Genomic DNA, 19,593 nt, shown 5'->3' on the forward strand with positions numbered 1-19,593 from the left:
GGATTGTACTTTCAGTGTTAAGAATCATCTTAAATTGAATGTCAGGTTAAACTTGGGCACAGTTCCTTGAGAGGGAAAAATACATGAAAATGAACTTCATAAAAAAATCAAAAGAAAATCACGAGTTTGAAATGAGAAAGGAAAGTGCTGAGGATATTGAATATTGAAGAAAATAAAAATGCACTGATAGATAACAGAAAAAGAGATGGTGTTTTTGCAGAGATGTACTGTGTATGTGTATTAATTTTATGTTGTAGTGATTTTTTTGAAACTCCAGACTTAAGTCCCATAGCTCAAACGTTTGTAAACTTTTTTCCTTATCAAGTTGTGCATGTTTCTCCTCTTTTGAAGGAGTTCATTTTCAGAAAACAAAATCTTGAGTGAATCTTTTTCTCTTCTTCTTCCTGGTAGATGTTTGTAACCTTCAATCACAATCGCATAGATGATTAAAATTTACAGTCATTTTCAAAGGTCCTGTGTTGATTGGGCACAGTAGGACTGAGAAAATGGAAGATGGATGGCTGGTGGAGGGTTTTAAAATGCGTCTGTGCCATCATTACCTCATGTGTTGTTAGCATGAATTTTCACCTGCAAAATCCACAGGATTGTGATTTTACTTCCACATTCTTGCCAGACATGGAATCACAGTGCTACAATTCAGATGTTTTTAATTTCATTCAAAGGACATGGAACCTTTTATGTGAGTATAGATGTGGAATTATAATTTCGTGGTTTGGATTTGCAGTCTCATGTAAGAGATGCCTTTGAATGCTGGATCTAAGCATTGGTTTTCTTTACTCTCACACCTCACTTTCCTCTCCCCTGCTTTCCTGGCTTAGCACCTGTCCCAGGGGCATTAATCTGGATCAGAGGTGGAGTGGGAGCGAAGGAATTTATTGAAAAGTATTCCAACTTGCATGAATATAAAGCAATGTAAAAGTGCCTCTTGATTCACTCAGCTCCCTCAACCTCCCTCTCCTAACCATAGAAATTATTCTGCCACTTGAGTTTTAAAATGCATCATCTAGATTTTTCAGTATCTGTTCATTCACATTAGATTTTACCCACTATTTTTTTCTTCTTTTTATTTTGAAATAACATTCAAATTTTTTGTGTCTTTCTTAAGATCATCTTCTTAATAACTCAGTTTCTGGGAGCAGTCTGTTTGGATCTTCTTCAACATTTAGGGCTTGTCCACATTTCTTGCATTTCTTCTAGTTTTGGCTATTTATATTTCTGAGTCATTAAATTTGTGACTTATATATCATTTGCAGGGAGGATAGGGGTGGGGGGTTACTGGAGACTTAACCACTAAACCAAATCCTCAGCCCTTTTTATATTTTATTTAGAGATAGGGTCTCATTGATTCACTTAGGGCCTCACTAAGTTGGGGAGGTTGACTTTGAACTTGCCATCCTCCTGCCTCAGCCTCCTGAGTTATTGAGACCATAGTGTGCACCACCATGCCTGGCATAACTTGCATATCATCTTACCTGAACATTTTACTAATGTGTAATATCCTTATATGTCCCAGTTAATGTTTCTCCCTTGTTTCCATTTTGCTGAATATTAACCTCTACACTTGCTTTTTTTGGTTAACTTTTCTTACTCTATATGTTGCCCCAACTTTGTTTCCAACAGTGATATTTTGATTTTGGCTTGTCTCTTATAAACAATATATAGATTTCCTCTCAATTTGAGTGTGTTTATATTTTATTTAATTTACATTTATTAAGACAAATGTTTGGTCAGACTCACTCTCTCATATTATGTTTTATATTCAACTTCTTTTGCTGTTTGTCTTTTCTTGTTTCTCTATGTTTTCATTTTATTTTGTTCTTTATTTTCCCTCTTTCCCTTTGTGAGAATGGTTGAACTGTGAATTTTTTTCACATTCCATTGGTTTGAAAATTGCTTATTCCATTGTATTCTTTCAGTAGTTTACTTTTACATTTTTATAAACATGTTTTAACTTGCAATTTTATTAGCTGTAAGTTAGTTTTTTACTATATTGTCTCACAAATAAGACAATACCTCACTATGTTTTCACTTCTTTAACTCCTTAGTTCCATCATTTTGTATTGGTTTTTTAGAAGTTTAGTTACACATTTTTACACTGCCACATCATGCATAAATAACCATTTAGCCTAAATCTTGAGATTTACTATTTTCTTTACTTACTACTCTATCTTCCACCCCATTCTCTTGTTTCTTGAATGTATTGGTTCATTTGCTGGATGATATCCTTGAGTGATTCTTTCAAAATATGTTAGAAATAAACTTCAGGAAACTTTGTATTCTAAGAGTATTTTTATTTTTCTCTTTCATTATGAAATTGTTTAAATGGATATAGAAATATTGGTTCCAAAATACTTTCCTTTAGAACTTATTAATCTTTTGACTTCTTAAATCCATGTTGGTAATGAGAATTCTGATGTAGATGTGCTAATTGAATTTTTATAAATGACTTATTTTCCCCATGAGTAGCTTTTTTTCTCTTAACCTTTAATAATCCCCACTGTGTGTGTATCTGTGGGTTTTGTCTATTTATTATTTTTTACATTCAGCCATCGGAAGGCTCTGATGGGCTTTGTTCATATTGGTTCTGCCTTAAAATAGATCCAAATCCAACCACTTATCATCTCTACTGCCACAATCCTGCCACCATCATATCTCACTCACCTGGTTTATTATAGTAGTGCTTCTACTGGTACACTGGTCTCTTTGCTTCTACCCTTGGCCGCATCTAAAAACTATTCCGCCATTGCCCCTCAGTAGCAGCCAGAGCAGTCTTCTAAATCCTCTGTGTACAAAGTCTTCAACGACTTCCTGTTTCACTCTGCGAGAGAGCTGAAGTGTTAACAGTGTTCTGCAGCAGGCTGCGTGATATGCTGCCTATTGTCTCCTAGACTGGCTTTCCTGGCTCTCACTCCTCTCTAGACTCACAGGTGTCATTAATATTCTTCCTTGGTTGTCGCCAGGAGACTAATGTATTCCCACTCTGCCACACTGATTCTGTCTTAATTTTTCAAAACATGCTCCTTTACCTGGTGGCATGGTTTGCCAGCAGAGATGTTAAGATTAATTGAATGGCTGGGGGCTGTTGGTTGTCTAATGTCGCATCATTTACTCTGTGTATAGTAAGGTATCTATAGAATTAGGAAGCAGTGGCACCAGATCCCCATTTGTGGTAACAAGTTGAAGAGACCAGAGTCCTCAGCTTACTGTCTATCAGTGGCTTGAGTTCTGTTGGAAGAGCTGTTTTAGTGACAAGTTACCTATGGTCTCTGAGCTTCTCTGGTTTCATCTATAAATTCAGGCTGGAACACTATCTATGGGCTGGGATTGTAGCTCAGGGGTGGAGCACTTGCTTTGCATGAGTGAGGAGGCCCTGGGTTCAATCCTCAGCACCACATAAAACAATCAACAAAAATAGAACACTATCTACTTCCTATGAGTGCTATTGAAACAGAATACACACAGTACCCAGCACATAGAAAACCTCAGTGCATTTTACTTCCAGCTCCCTGTAGCCATTGTGCTTTCCCCTACATTTCTTTCTAGCACTTGCTGGAATGTTTCTTAGCTTCTGTAATAGAAAACGAAGTCAGTGCTGGTGCATAGCAAACGATAAATGAACTAACTTCAGGTAAACTGAATGAAGTGTCAATGTCTGGGTAATTTTCTAAGGATATGGCAAATCACTCTCAGTGATGAATCCCCGTGTCCTCCATCTCTGAAGATTATTGGTGGTATTTATTAGGCTGGGAGGGGTAGTTTCAGAAGTTTTGTAAAGTGTTTCTGTCACCTTCAGAATCTCTTTAATCCCAATAGTGTTTTTCCTAATTCCCTTTTTCGGGGTCAAGATCATCTGTCCTTTTCAGCTGGCCAATATAGGCAGGCACATGATTTCCTTGTGCTCTTAGTGCTTTCCGTTACTTAATATCTTTTAAACATTGTAAATATTATCTATTTTGAACTTTGTAAAAAACTGAAAGAAAGTGCAGATTCTAATTAAAAAAAAAAAAAAAGCATGTTGTAGAATTGGCTGTCATCAGAGGGGCCTGCCATGTCCTTGGAATCCACATGGCTGAGGAACTCAGGCATTTAGAGAAATCGATCCAAACAACAGCTCTGAGACTGATGATATAATACAGAATAATGGAGTTAAAATTTTGCCCTAAGTAATATTTTGAAATTAGGTGCCACGGCCAACATGTTTCTTAATTGACAGTCATTGGGCAGCAATCCATAATGTCTGTAGTTGTGTCTTAACTGAGCCGGCTGGGAACACTTCGAGTTACAGCCTCAAACTGTCTTACTGTGCTGCTTGCCATACCATAGTTGTCATAAAAGACTTGCTTTTATTACTTCGAGGAGCTTATAACTTGTCTTTTAAATTACCTTTTTGAGTTGCCATTTTTCTTAGATATAATCTACCCTTAAGATTAAATTTAGATAAACCTTCAAAGTTCAAAAATTCAACTAGTTAAAAAAATTTTAGGTAAAATTCAGAAAACAATTTATATACAGTATTTTTGTGAATAAAACAATTTATATACAGTATTTTTGCGAATAAAACTTCTGAGATATTACAAAAGGGACCTGTTTCAGTGCCTAGAATTAGTGTCTCAACTAAGCATCTAATAAGGTGCTTTACTCTGTTTTCTGTTGCTATAACAAAATATTTGACTTCAGGATATATCATAGAGAATAGTTTTATTCAGTTCATGTGTCTGGAGCCTGGGAGGTCCAAGGTCAAGGCTCTTCTTCTGACAAAGGCCTTTTTGAAATTGGAATTTTCTGTTAATTCCCAAAGCAGCAAAGGACATCAGTAAGAGGGGCCCATGCAAAAGACAGAGTAAAATGGAGCTTTTTATAATAGACACACACTTGAAATAACCTACCAACTCATTAATCTGTAAAGCTATGAATGCATTATTCCGTTCAGGAGAGCAGAGCTCTTGTGACCTCTTATAGATCCCACCAGATCCCTCTTCATACTGCCCAATGGGGGTTAAGTTTCAATTTGAGTTTTGATGGGGACAATCATCAATTGCCCCTGTAGAATAGGGGCAGCACAGTTGTTTGGCTGGTTGGGGGTCTGTTGTCTTTGTGCCCAGTGTGGACAAATGTAGAGATGGTATTAGGTCTCAAGACCTGCAAGTTTTTAGGCAACATGCCTTATATACCACCTATCCTCTAGGTCTGCTGGGCAGTGGTCTATGAACCTGGCAGAGTTAAAGGAGTCTTATGGGTACTTTTAACAAACTCACATTCTCAACTCTACACACAGAGCATCTGAATCAGTAAAGGAGATGTGACATTGATACAGAGCCTCACCTTCTAGCCCTGCAGCACCAGCCCACCCACCATATGCCATGTATAGAGCAGCATTTTAAACCACATAATGTGGACAAGTTGGGAGAAGAAAGAGATCACACGGAAGGTACAGCCAGAGCTGAAGGATACAGTGGGGAGTGACTTAAGAAACCAAGGCTGAATAGGGACAATAACATTGATTCTACTCTGACTCCCTTTATTATATTCCACAGACTCCAAAGCCACTTACAGCCATAAGATACTCTCCTTTTTTTTCATGTCTGTCATGTGACTCTGTGTGTCTGTCTACATGTTGGGGAGTTTTCCTCTATCTTCTTTTGTTCATTTCTTTGTCATAGACACTTAAGTAGAAAGTAAGAATGATACACGTGATAGAGAGATGTAGATTTCTGGTAAAGTGTAATGAGACTGAAAAAGAAAGACACTTAGGCGGAAACAAGACAAGAAAAAGCCCCGAGGATCATATATTAAGTGGTTCCTTATGAATGGAGAATAACAGTATTATTTTATTTCATCTTCTGAAGATGTCCTGACTACTGAGCACATTAATTTTTCAGTTTCCCAAGTGAATGGCTTTATTTATAAAGATGATAGTATCATCATTGAAAATGATTTTCCATCAAAAGTCCTATAAAGAAAATTCTCTGCTGTTCTTTCTGAAAGATTGCCATTCACTCAGCAGATATTCATCACTGAGGATATTAGCCTCATGGATTTTACACCCTGATGGGGAGACACATATACAGGCAGGTGCAATGCTGAGGGGTAGGTGATGCAGGAAAGGAGCCCTGAGGAGAAGGCTTCGCCATTCTTGGGAAGTGATGGAGGACTTGGAAAGGAAGTGAGATCTCAAAGCCATATCCTAAAGGGTGGAAAGAGCTAACCAAGAGTGACCAAATAATTGACTATGACATGCCTTGGGGATGAGAAAGCAAGATCCCTTGTCTGGGAACTAAGAGTGGTCCTAAATGGCTCCACTGAAGTAGACAAGAAGAGATGAGGCTGAGAGCCAGATCACGAAGAATCTTATGCATTATCCAAAGAAGTTTGAAATGTATACTCCATTCCATATACAGTTTTTTTTTTGAGAGAGAGAGAGAATTTTTTTAATATTTATTTTTTAGTTTTTGGTGGGCACAACATCTTTATTTTTATGTGGTGCTGAGGATCGAACCCAGTGCCCCGCGCATGCCAGGCGAGCGCGTTACCGCTTGAGCCACATCCCCAGCCCAACAGTTTTTATATTTAACCTTCTTTTTTTTCTTTCTACCACAGACCTCACAAGTTAGAGGCATTACCATTCTGTTTTTCACAAGTAAACAGACACTTGGAGAAGTAGGCATGTGAGCAGAAACATAACTGGTGTCCAGGCTTGCTTGCAAGGTTGGCCCATGGCTGGATTTGGGGAACTTTAATAAGACACAATTCCCAATATGGATATAAAATTTTTCCAAACTGAGAAGGGAAAAATATGACATGCTAGAAGTCTACTTTCCTTCTGTGTTCCTGGAACTTTGATACATGCTAAAGCAGAAGATGCCTAAAAAACTTTAGTATTGAGTCTCTGGGGGTCTTTCCTAGACAGATACATCACACATATGTTGCTGTATTTTCATAGTTGAGTGAAGAGTGTGTTCTGTATGATTCTTCTTGAGAGGAAGACAACTTAAGAAAGCTGACATATGGATTCCTCCAGTCTCCATGTATTTTTTCTTCCCGTGAACCTCTGCATATTCTTACTACAACTCTGTGATAAAGCTTAGTCATGAATACAATTACATAATAAGAAACGTGAGTTCTTCCAGGAGTCTTCTAACGGAGCGAGGACATCCAATATGCATGCTATGAATATTTACCTATCAACGTTTATAGAATGAGAAGATAAATTGAGCTTTCAAAAGGTAGAGGTATTATTCAGATATACACACAGGTATACACATATTCCGTAGGTATATACCAAAACTTGTTTAATCAGTTTGATCTCTCACCATATTTCTCAAATACTCAAACACCACTTTGACTTACTTTTGACTCATCCCTTCAAATTATAGATATTTGCTAGCTTTAGGAGACTATAAAGAAGGAGCCTCTCACTCTTAGGGCAATTTCCAATCAGGAGATCCAAAAAGGGCAGAACTCCGAGGTATTTTTTAAAATGAAGGTGAATCCATAAGAAATCCAAGGATTTCCTGGTTAGATGTGAGCAGTCCCTCTTAGGTAAGCCTTTGGAATCCTTTCCACCACGTTTGTCTTGCTCTGGTCCAAGGAAGAATTGTGAAAATGATGCATTTACTGCTCCCTGCTCTCTATTTGACCTTGGAGCCCTTCAAATCAGGAGATCCAGAAAGGGTTTCAACAATGGCACAAGCCCTATGGATGTTTATAAAATCCCAGGAAAGCTTTTTTCTTTTCTTTTATAGGTGAAGAAAGAATTAATTGTACAACTTCTGGTACTCTAAAAGCAACCACATTATTGTTGTGCGTCACTCTAATGCAGACGATTTTTCTGGTTACATTAAAAAATGCATTAGTGTTGATGAAGTAATAGCCATGGACTAGATTCTTTTATTAATTTATATTGGGAAAATTCTACTCCAGGCTTACTTTAAAAGAATTTCTCTTTAAACAATTAAAAGAAATTCTTGACCTTTTCATTGAACTTTGGATAACGTCTGAAGGAACTTATATTCAATCAGGAAATCTTGGCTTTCTTATGGCTTCATTTTCAAAAATACCTTGGAGTTCTGTCCTTTACTGAGAACTGGCAATGGGGTAACCGTATTGAGCAGTCCTTCTTAGGTGGGCCTTTTAGTTCCTTTTCATAGTCATCTCACTCTGGTCCAAGGAAGAATTGTGAAGCAATGGGTTTACTGCTCCCCACTCTCTATGTGACCGGGAAGCCCTTCATGAGAGCCAAGTTCGTCTGCAGTCTGCAAGTAGAGAGCATCACTTCCCAAGTGTGGCTGGGCTGGTTTTCATCTTTATTTCTTGTCTAACTGCTTGTTTGATGTCAGGTCTTGTGTAAGCAAAGAGGACTTACGGTCTGTAAGTGGACTTTGATAGAGAAGTCCCTAGAGCTCGTCCACGTGGTGATTTCCAGCAACGTGCAGCTTCTGAGGGAAGTTTTCTTCCTAGGCTCTTTGCACTGTTTCTGCTCCCACTTTGTTGCCTTCGCTTTTCTCTCTTCTCTTCTTTCACTGATTGCATTGTCAGATGTCTCCCCTCAGCTGGTCATAAATGTTTATCTTCATACTTACTGCACTTGCAAAATGTAGTGTTGTGAGTCTTGCTCATAATTCTAAAAACAAATGAAGCATTTTACTGTATTTCCCTCTTTATAGCAGCTTAATAGAAATGCCCTTTATTCATATGAGCCTAGATTCTTTCAGTCATGTTTGAACAGGGGATTGTTTTGTTTATTTGACTTCATTGTGTCCTTCTGGGTCAGTTGTTTCAAGGAAAGTATATTTCAATTGCTGATACGCCTACCTAGAACCCATTGAATGCCAGTAATAGTTGGGTTCTAACCAAAGTGTAGGTTATGTATGCAGGCCCTTGTGTTCAGGGGATTGATTAATGAAGCGAGTGTTGGAGGATTCGTTGTTGTTTGTGGCATTGTTAGTTTCAGAAGAAAAATTTCCTGAGGATTCTAGTAGTATAAAATCTGAGTTTCTTAATTCTTAAAAAGAAATAGTTATTGTATTATGTACATTGTGGCCTTTTGTATTTTCCTTTCCAGTTTTCCGGAGAGATGGTCCTTCAGAGCCTACACATCTGTTCTATATTTTGACCCCTGGATGAGAATATTCATTCAAGCCAAAAGAGTTCAAACAAAACACTTATGTTATTGCCTCTACCAACCCAGGTAACTCGCCCTCCTTCAATTATCTTCCTAGAGCTTTAATTTAGAAAATTGATTTTCTCCCCCAAATTGTCAAAGTGAGGGCACTAGCTTTCATAGTAAGATTTTTATTTTGTAAGCAAAATTCAAACTGCATTCAGGAAGAATCTCTTTAGCAAAAAGTTTTTGCTACAGAGTGCTCACATATGACAATATTTGTCAGTAATTGGAACACACTGAAGTGAGCATTCAAGGTTAGATAATCACCCCAAAGCAGGAAGTTGTTTTTCACTTCAGTGAATCTCATGTGCTTTTATTATGATTGGTTCCATCAAGAAATCACAGTTCACTTATAATTTCTCATATAATATATTTGAATTATTAAATAATATGTAGTCTGTGCTCACGTAATGATGTTTTTTCAATCATGGACTGCATGCATGATGGTGGCCCCATAAGATACATGCCCTATCAGGAAGCAATGATTGAATATATGTATTTACGTATATTATACATATAGAATGAACATCTGTTCATACACACTTGGTTTATTTCTGTTTAATTTACTTTTTGTGTTTTAGTGTGAAAATTTTTAAATTTATATTTTCTTTTTTTTTAATTTTTATTGTTGGTTCAAAACATTACATAGTTCTTGATATATCATATCTCACACTTTGATTCAAGTGGGTTATGAACTCCCATTTTTACCCCATATACAGATTGCAGAATCACATCAGTTACACATCCATTGATTTACCTATTGCCATACTAGTGTCTGTTGTATTCTGCTGCCTTTCCTATCCTCTACTATCCCCCCTCCCCCCTCCCCTCCCCTCTTCTCTCTCTACCCCATCTACTGTAATTCATTTCTCCCCCTTGTATTTTTTTCCCTTTCACCTCACTTCCTCTTGTATGTAATTTTGTATACCCCTGAGGGTCTCCTTCCATTTCCATGCAATTTCCCTTCTCTCTGCCTTTCCCTCCCACCTCTCATCCCTGTTTAATATTAATCTTCTTCTCATGCTCTTCCTCCCTGCTCTGTTCTTAGTTACTCTCCTTATATCAAAAAAGACATTTGGCATTTGTTTTTAAGGGATTGGCTAGCTTCACTTAGCATAATCTGCTCTAATGCCATCCATTTCCCTGCAAATTCTATGATTTTGTCATTTTTTTAATGCAGAGTAATACTTCATTGTGTATAAATGCCACATTTTTTTTTTTATCCATTCGTCTATTGAAGGGCATCTAGGTTGGTTCCACAGTCTTGCTATTGTGAATTGTGCTGCTATGAACATGGATGTAGCAGTGTCCCTGTAGTATGCTCTTTTTAGGTCTTTAGGGAATAGACTGAGAAGGGGAATAGCTGGGTCAAATGGTGGTTCCATTCCCAGCTTTCCAAGAAATCTCCATACTGCTTTCCAAATTGGCTGCACCAATTTGCAGTCGCACCAGCAATGTACAAGTGTACCCTTTACCCCACATCCTCACCAGCACTTGTTGTTGTTTGACTTCCTAATGGCTGCCAATCTTACTGGAGTGAGATGGTATCTTAGGGTGGTTTTGATTTGCATTTCTCTGACTGCTAGAGATGGTGAGCATTTTTTCATGTACTTGTTGATTGATTGTATGTCCTCCTCTGAGAAGTGTCTGTTCAGGTTCTTGGCCCATTTGTTGATTGGGTTATTTGTTATCTTATTGTCTAATTTTTTGATTTCTTTGTATACTCTGGATATTAGGGCTCTGTCTGAAGTGTGAGGAGTAAAGATTTGTTCCCAGGATGTAGGCTCCCTATTTACCTCTCTTATTGTTTCTTTTGCTGAGAAAAAACTTTTTAGTTTGAGTAAGTCCCATTTGTTGATTCTAGTTATTAACTTTTGTGCTATGGGTGTCCTATTGAGGAATTTGGAGCCCGACCCCACAGTATGTAGATCGTAGCCAACTTTTTCTTCTATCAGACACTGTGTCTCTGATTTGATATCAAGCTCCTTGATCCATTTTGAGTTAACTTTTGTGCGTGGCAAGAGAAAGGGACTCAGTTTCATTTTGTTGCATATGGATTTCCAGTTTTCCCAGCACCATTTGTTGAAGATGCTATCCTTCCTTCATTGCATGCTTTTAGCCCCTTTATCAAATATAAGATAGTTGTAGTTTTGTGGATTGGTTTCTGTGTCCTCTATTCTGTACCATTGGTTCACCCGCCTGTTTTGGTACCAGTACCATGCTGTTTTTGTTACTATTGCTCTGTAGTATAGTTTGAAGTCTGGTATCGCTATTCCGCCTGATTCACACTTCCTGCTTAGCATTGTTTTTGCTATTCTGGGTCTTTTATTTTTCCATATGAATTTCATGATTGCTTTCTCTATTTCTACAAGAAATGCCGTTGGGATTTTGATTGGCATTGCATTAAACTTACAGAGAACTTTTGGTAATATCGCCATTTTGATGATGTTAGTTCTGCCTATCCATGAACAGGGTATATTTTTCCATCTTCTAAGATCTTCTTCTATTTCTCTCTTTAGGGTTCTGTTTTCATTGTATAAGTCTTTCACCTCCTTTGTTAGGTTGATTCCCAAGTATTTTATTTTTTTTGAGGATATTGTGAATGGAGTGGTTGTCCTCATTTCCATTTCAGAGGATTTGTCACTGATATACAGGAATGCCTTTGATTTATGCGTGTTGATTTTATATCCTGCCACTTTGCTGAATTAATTTATTAGCTCTAATAGTTTCTTTGTAGACCCTTTTGGGTCTGCTAGGTATAGAATCATGTCACCTGCAAATAGTGATAATTTGAGTTCTTCTTTTCCTATTTTTATGCCTTTAATTTCTTTCGTCTGTCTAATTGCTCTGGCCAGTGTTTCAAGAACTATGTTGAACAGAAGTGGTGAGAGAGGGCATCCCTGTCTTGTTCCAGATTTTAGAGGGAATGCCTTCAATTTTTCTCTTAATTGTCTCTTAATTGGTGAGTTTAAGACATTAACATTTAGGGTTATTATTGAGATATGGGTTGTTCTTCCAGCCATATTTGTTTATTTATGTTACTAAACTTTGATTATTTCCCCCCCTTTACTGTACTACCTCCGCTGTTGGTTTTCATTGATATTTTCCATTTCCTCTTCCTGTAATATTTTGCCAAGGATGTTTTGAAGAGATGGTTTTCTAACTACAAATTCTTTTAACTTTTGTTTATCGTGGAAGGTTTTAATTTCATCTTCCATCCTGAAGCTTAATTTTGCTGGATACACAATTCTTGGTTGGAACCTATTTTCTTTCAGTGTTTGAAATATGTTATTCCAGGATCTTCTAGCTTTCAGAGTCTGTGTTGAAAGATCAGCTGTTATCCTGATTGGTTTACCCCTAAATGTAATCTGCTTCCTTTCTCTTGTAGCTTTTAAAATTCTCTCCTTATTCTGTATATTGGGCATCTTCATTATAATGTGTCTAGGTGTGGATCTCTTATGATTTTTGCACATTCGGCATCCTGTAGGCTTCTAGGATTTGGGTTCTGTCTCATTCTTCAAGTCTGGGAAGTTTTCTCGTATTATTTCATTGAATACCTGGCTCATTCCTTCGGTTTTGATCTCTATACCTTCCTGTATCCCAATGACTCTTAAGTTTGGTCTCTTTATGTTATCCCATATTTCTTGGATGTTCTGCTTATGGTTTCTTAACAGTCTTGCTGAGCTGTCTGTGTTCTTTTCAAGTTGAAATACTTTGTCTTCATTGTCTGATGTTCTGTCTTCTAAGTGTTCTACTCTGCTGGTAGTATTCTCAATTGAGTTTTTAATTTGGTTTATTGCTTCCTGCATTTCTAGGATTTCTGTTTGTTTTTTATAATCTCTATCTCCCTGTATAGTTGATCTTTTGCTTCTTGGATTTGTTTATGTAATTCATTGTTGAAGTGGTCTTTCATTGTCTGATTTTGCTGTCTAATGTCTTCCTTGAGACTCCAGATCATCTGAAGCATGTATGTCCTGAATTCTTTATCTGACATTCCATCTGCTGCAGCTATTACCTCTTCTAAAGTTGAGTTGACCTGCATTGCTTGTGGTCCTTTCTTTCCTTGTCTTTTCATACTGCTCGCGTTTCTTTCTGCTTGGTGAAACTGTTGTGTTATTGAATTTTCCCCCTATATATTTATATTGCTCTTGTATCGTTGAAAAGTCTCTGTTGCGGGGGCGGGCAGCAGCTGTGCTCCTCCTCCAATTGGGGTGATCTGTCTACTACGCTGACGGGCCGCTGGGCCTGTTTCGCCAGTCGGTCACAGGTCTGCCTACCTTGCAGGCGCGGGCAGCGGCTCTGCTCTGCCCCTACTCCAATTGGGGTGATATGACTACCACGCCGGCGGGTCGCTGGGCCTGTTCTGGGCGTGGGCGGTGGCTCTGCTCTGCCCCTACTCCAATTGGGGTGACGTGTCTACCCTGCCGGCAGGCCGCTGGGCCTGTTCCGCAGGTCGGTCGCAGGTCTCAAATTTATATTTTCTTACCAAAAAATATATTATCTAGCTATTCATTAAGTCAGAATGGTCATGTTTTGTGCAGTTATTCACTTATATACCAAATAATTATAAAAAATCAGAGAGTGTGATCATTCCCAAAAGAAGAAATACAAATGGCTGACAAATGTATGAAAAATGTTCAATATGATTAGCAATTAGGGAGATGCAAATCAAAACCACACTGAGATTTTATCTCATATCAATGAGAACAGCCACCATCAAGAAAACAATAATAAATGCCATTGTAAATATGAACAAGAAGAAACACTTTTACACTGTTGGTGGGACTATAAATTAGTACAACCACTATGGAAATCAGTATGAAGGTTCATCAAAAGACAAGGCATGGAACCCCATATGACCCAGCTATACCGCTCCTTGGTATCTATCCTAAAGAATTAAAGTCATCTTAACTACTGTGATACATTCATACCCATGTTTACAGCAGCACAATTCACAATAGCCAAACTGTGGAACCAGCCTGTTTCCACCAATGGATGAATGGATAAGGAAAATGTAGCATATAAACACAATGGAATTTTCTTCAACTATAAAAAATACGAAATTAAGTCATTTGCAGGAAAATGGATGGAACTAGAGACCATCATGTTAAGTGAAATAAATCAAACTCAGAAAGTCAAGGGTTATATGTTTTCTTTCATGTGTGGAAGCTAGAGAGGAAAAAGAAAAAGGAAGGTGGGAGTGGATCAGTAGAGAAAAGGGGCCAAGGTTGGAGAATGAGAGGGAAGGGAGAAATGCTGGATAGTGTTAGTGGCCAGATTATATTGTTCTGTTGTGTGCACTTATGAATATGTAACAACACATCCTATCATTATGTCAACTACAATGCACCAATAAAAATGTGGGGGAAAAATAAAAGAAAAGAGAAAAAAATCTGTATGAGATTGTACTGTATGAAGCATAAAAAAGACAGGGTTAATTCTAATTCTAAGGAGTTTAATATCTACTGGGAGAGACATTTACTTGCACACTGTCTATATATGTGTCTTTGTACCTGCATTAGCCTTTGATTTCTGCAGTGATCCTGTGGATTGGTTTTCAATCACCATTTTAGACATCAAGACAAGAACTCAAATAATCTGGCTCCAGTTCTTTACCTATCCAAATTTGATGCTCCTTTTCCTGTATCACATTCACTCTTTATAATAGACCAACATTTTTCATGTTGTCTTATTTTCATGAAAAAACATTTGCTGACCTGGAGCTTTGCACCATTAGTGTAAGTATTAAAATAAAATAAAAAAATAGACCTCTGTGTTTCCCTGATGACAAACAGTTTTACTGATTCCTCAACTTTTTAACTTTTTGTTTCTAATTATAAGATCATCTTTTGAAAAAAAAGTATACACAGCTGAACTTTCCCTGTACGTCCATTTCTGTGTTCCCTAGCAAATATAAAAGCAATGTTTCCTTTTAGTCTCATTCTTCTGAAAGGTACCCATCTCTTGGATCATTCAGGAGAGCTTATTTTTTCAAATCAATCATTCTTCTCTTAGAGGACATAGGTAAAAAATAGCTTAAACCAATAGAAAATGTGAATTTGTCTCTTTCCAAGGGAATTTTAGTAAATTGAGTTTCATCCAGCAAAATTACTTCCCTCAAGTGATAGGTGTTTCCAATTCTAGTATGTTTTTTATTCTCCTTTCAAAGTAATATTCTTAGATATATAGTACCATGAATAGATACTGTGATGTGCATATATATGCATGTTTGTGTGTATTTGTTTGGTTTCATAAAAGAAATTCAAAGAGGCTTAAATCTTTGCCAAGTTTTATTTAGAGTGCTGATAAACTGTTAAATCTGATATTTGTTATCTACCATATATAAAAATGTATTTTGTGACCTTATACCTTAGGGTTTGCCTCTCTATTTGCTTGCCATCTTTACTTATATATAATTTCCCTCAGATTCTCTGGTGGCAGAAGTCTTGCATAAGAAATATGTGGAATTCCCTAATGGGACAACCTCTATTTTTTCTTTTCTAAAAGACACTGTAGCTACTATGTCTGCATTAAAATATATTAAGAGCTGGGATTGTCCCTGTTTGACCAAAGTAGAGGCATTTAAAGGGTATTAAAAAGTGATTGCTCTGTCCACTTGGCCACCCTGGCTTCAATAAATTTCTGGAAATGAAATGGGAAACCAAGGTTGCCCCTAAAAGAACTCTGTCATCCTGAAGTTGTATTTACAAGAATATGTGACTACTCTTCATGATCAATTCTTCTACACTTTTGTAACAAGCAGGAAAATGTCTGGATCCATAAGGGTCTGTAGTTGCTTTAGCAATAGCCCTCAAATATGCTTAACAAGTTCAGAGGAGGACTGGAGGGGAATTTCTGATGTCATGTCATTGGTTTCCTTCCTTGATCATATTCTGTTCAGTATTTTTATTAGTGACTTGGATAAAAAACAAATTTGTGTGCTTCTTGAATTTGTAGTTGACCCTGATCTAAGAGAAATGTCTTTTATCAGGTATAACAGAAAGAATATGTGCAAGAGTTGAAGTCCAATAGATATGTGTGATATAGACAATGTATAGATCAGAATTATTATGTGAGTGTAGATTTGACAATGATTTACATGAAAAATTGCATGCACACTTTAATTGACCACAAGGTCACTACTAGCTGATAGTGTTTCGGGGTTGCTAAAACATGGTTTTGGAATACCAATAGGATAGTTAGAATACCAATCCACCGTGTTGTGCTTACACTATGTTTAGAGGGAGATGCCTAGACAGGAATCCTTCAAGAGGGACACAGACTTACTGAAAAGTTTCTAGCTCATAGGAAAGTAACTATCTGGTAAGAGAATAGCGATGGAACTGAGGCTTATCCATGGAAGAGAGAGAGTTTACAGCTGAGTGGAAACATGAAATGCTATCATGTGATAGTTGGAATTCCAGAAGGCAGAACTTGAAAGCTAAATGAAAATAGAAGACAGTTACAAATGGCTCCTCATGGAGTGTTAGGCTGTTTTTACAAGGAAGAGACAAATGGGTTTCCTTTTTCCATTGGCGTTTAATATAAAGATAGTCCTAGGAGTCATGTAGTAGGAGTGTTAAAACTGCCTCACCGTCAACATTGACTCAGTGTTTCAATGCCTGTGATGTTTTGGAGAACAGAAATGATAGACCAGTGTTGCTCAGGATATATGTTAGTTCCACGGACCTCTTTGCTGAATATACGCAGCATTTGGTCCTCTCAGGGAGTTTTCAACCATAAAATTCAAAGCTTCCCCATTGGGTTGAATTTGGGGACCAGTCACTTGAGAAGGGCTTTACTGCTTATATGGCTTCCTTAGGTTGAGCATGAGTCCCTAGTCTATTGAGCAGATTAGGGGTTCAACTACTAAATCTAGTGTGTCCAGGATAGCAGATTAATTTCTGTGGACACCCATGGCACAGGGTATAGCAACTCATAGAGGGCTATGAATGTAGCATGAGATCAATGAAATGCCTCATGCCCTCCAGCACTAGAAGAAAGTCCCCCCCACCCCCCCAAAAAAAGAGCAGTAGAGATTTGTCTTTTGAGGGATCTAGATTGTGGAGGGAATTATTAGCTTAGGAAGAATTTTAGCAAGATGATTTCTAGCATCCCTTTTAACTTACAATTTTATAAACCTCTAATTCCTCTTTTATAAACCTCTACTTAAATAATACAGGCAGGTTACTATATAGCCATGTTATTTACTGTTTAGGCAACAAGCATTACTAATTTTCTTTGAATTTGAGTTCTAGAAAGAAATAACTCTCAGATTTATGTACATATTAAAGCTATGCACATTAGGACTAAAGAAGGGAGTAAAATGGCCACCTGTGAAAGCTCTTCAAGGGAGACAGAGCCACAGTGTCTGCTTGAAGAACTCATTCGTCATTAGCATTGCTAATTTATTGTAGACCCACAACTTGGAAAGAAGCCCAATGAGATGGAATTGGCATCATCCTACTTTCCTCAGAGTAGCATGGTCCTTTCCTCAGAGTAGCATGGTCCATTCCAAGCCATTTAGGGATCTCTTGTGAATACTGTGCAACACTACCTTCTGGGACAGTCTTCATTTTTTTTCAGTCTGTTCTCCACATGATCACAGCCTAACCACATAGACTAATAACTTGTGAAAAGTGTCTCTTACAAACTCTGTGTCTTATGTATCTGTTCAAGAATTTTTTTTTCTTTATTTATTTTACAATACAATTCTTAATACAAGAATTTTTAAATTTTAGAATATTTAATCTTTCCATTTGAGGTACAAAATTAAGATCTGCCAAACCCAGATTAGCATTTCAGTTGTGTCATTTGCTAGTTGGAGACCTTTCTCAGCTACTTAAGCCTCACCTCTCCTTACTGTGAATTAGGAATTCCTCTGCCATTTAGGGATGTTGTGAAGATTAAAACAAAACTGTGTGTTTTACTTTAAACATAAGAACCCTCAGCAAAGTTCCCAAAGTATTTGTAAACCAGCAGTAGTTATTATATGAATGAATATAAAGTGGATGGAATGACTGCTGTGTGCAAGGCACTCCTGCAGGCACTGGGAGTTCAGCACAAGCAACAATAAAAAATTGTTGCCCTCGTGGTGCTTACATTCTAATGTGAGTAAGATAGTAAGTTAATAAAAATGTAGAATATATTATTGGGTATTTTTAAGTGCTACTAGGAAAAGTAAGGCAGGGCAGGAGATTATAGGAACGTTGGATGACACTTTTAGAAAGGGGAGCAAGAAGCAACTTTTGTGCAGAGAACTGCGTAGTTCAGAGAGTGAATGCATTGGTAATCTATCCAGGCATAACACACCAGCCCCCGATTTAGTGGCTGAATGTTAAAAATAACCATTAACTACCTCTCAGTTTCTGTGAGTCTGTGATTTGATGGTATCTGTTGGGTGTCATTGGCTTTCAGTCTCTTATGCAGGTGCTGAGAGATTTTGACTGGGGTTGCTGATGGCTTGACTGGAGCTAGAAGACCCACTTCCAAGGTGGATCACTCACAAGTGAGCACATTGGTTCCTCTTTATAGGAGCCATTGCTCAGCACAGGTCTTCCTGAGCTTTGTCATAGCAGAGGGACTGGCCTCTACCAGACTGAGCAATTCAAGAGACCCACGTGAAAACTGCAGCTTTTTAGAACCTGGCCTCAAAAACCACATATCATCTCCTTTATAATATTCTGATGGTCACACAGATCAGGCTAGATTCAGAGTGTGTGTGTGTGTGTGTGTGTGTGTGTGTGTGTGTGTGTTGGGGGAGACTCTACACAAAGGCATGAATACCAAGATGTAAAAAATCCCAGGGGACATCTAGGAGGGTGGGTTGCTCAGTGAGTCATGGAAGTGTTTTGGGAGGGGAAGGCTCTAGGAAGAGAGGACAGCAAGTGAAAAGGCAGAAGTCAAAGGTGTTAGAATGAGAGCACAGTGCTCAGGAAGAAGACGGAAGGGGCAGATGAACGGGCCCTGGAGCAGCAGGGCCAGAGGAGGGGCCTGTACTGAGAATGGAGTAACTTTGGAGCAGAGGAGTAGCATTATTGATTTCAATTTTTAAAAGATTACTCTGAGGGGAGAATTGGTTTTAGGGGACCAGAAGGAAGGAATAAAGGTCAGGTAGGATAGGTACCATTACTTTTCTCGAGTGGTTTGGGTTTAGGAAGTGATGAGAAGAGCATGGTTACAGATTTGCTGGGAAGGGCAACCAGCATGACTTGCAGAGGGTGGATGTGGAGCAGGGAAACAATCAGGAGTCTGGAAGGTGTTCTAAGTTTTTTTCCCTCATCAAAAATTTGGGACAGGAGCAGTGGTGCACACCTGTAATCCCAGCAGCTCAGGAGGCTGAGGCAGGAGGATCACGAGTTCAAAGCCAGCCTCAGCAACAGCGAGGCACTAAGCAACTCAGTGAGATT

At 38.1% G+C, this 19,593-nt stretch overlaps 1 protein-coding gene across 1 annotated transcript in view; it reads left to right on the top strand.

The window, feature by feature from the left end:
• The window catches only part of Morc1 (MORC family CW-type zinc finger 1), a 153,862-nt gene that overhangs the window by 33,772 nt on the left and 100,497 nt on the right, over positions 1-19,593 (top strand). The window contains exon 9 of the mRNA XM_077110339.1: positions 9,083-9,208. Coding sequence (XP_076966454.1) covers positions 9,083-9,208 — 126 coding nt within the window. The remainder of the gene's footprint in view (positions 1-9,082; positions 9,209-19,593) is intronic.

The sequence above is a fragment of the Callospermophilus lateralis genome, chromosome 10 (genome assembly GCF_048772815.1).
Source record: "Callospermophilus lateralis isolate mCalLat2 chromosome 10, mCalLat2.hap1, whole genome shotgun sequence".
Lineage (NCBI taxonomy): Eukaryota > Metazoa > Chordata > Mammalia > Rodentia > Sciuridae > Callospermophilus > Callospermophilus lateralis.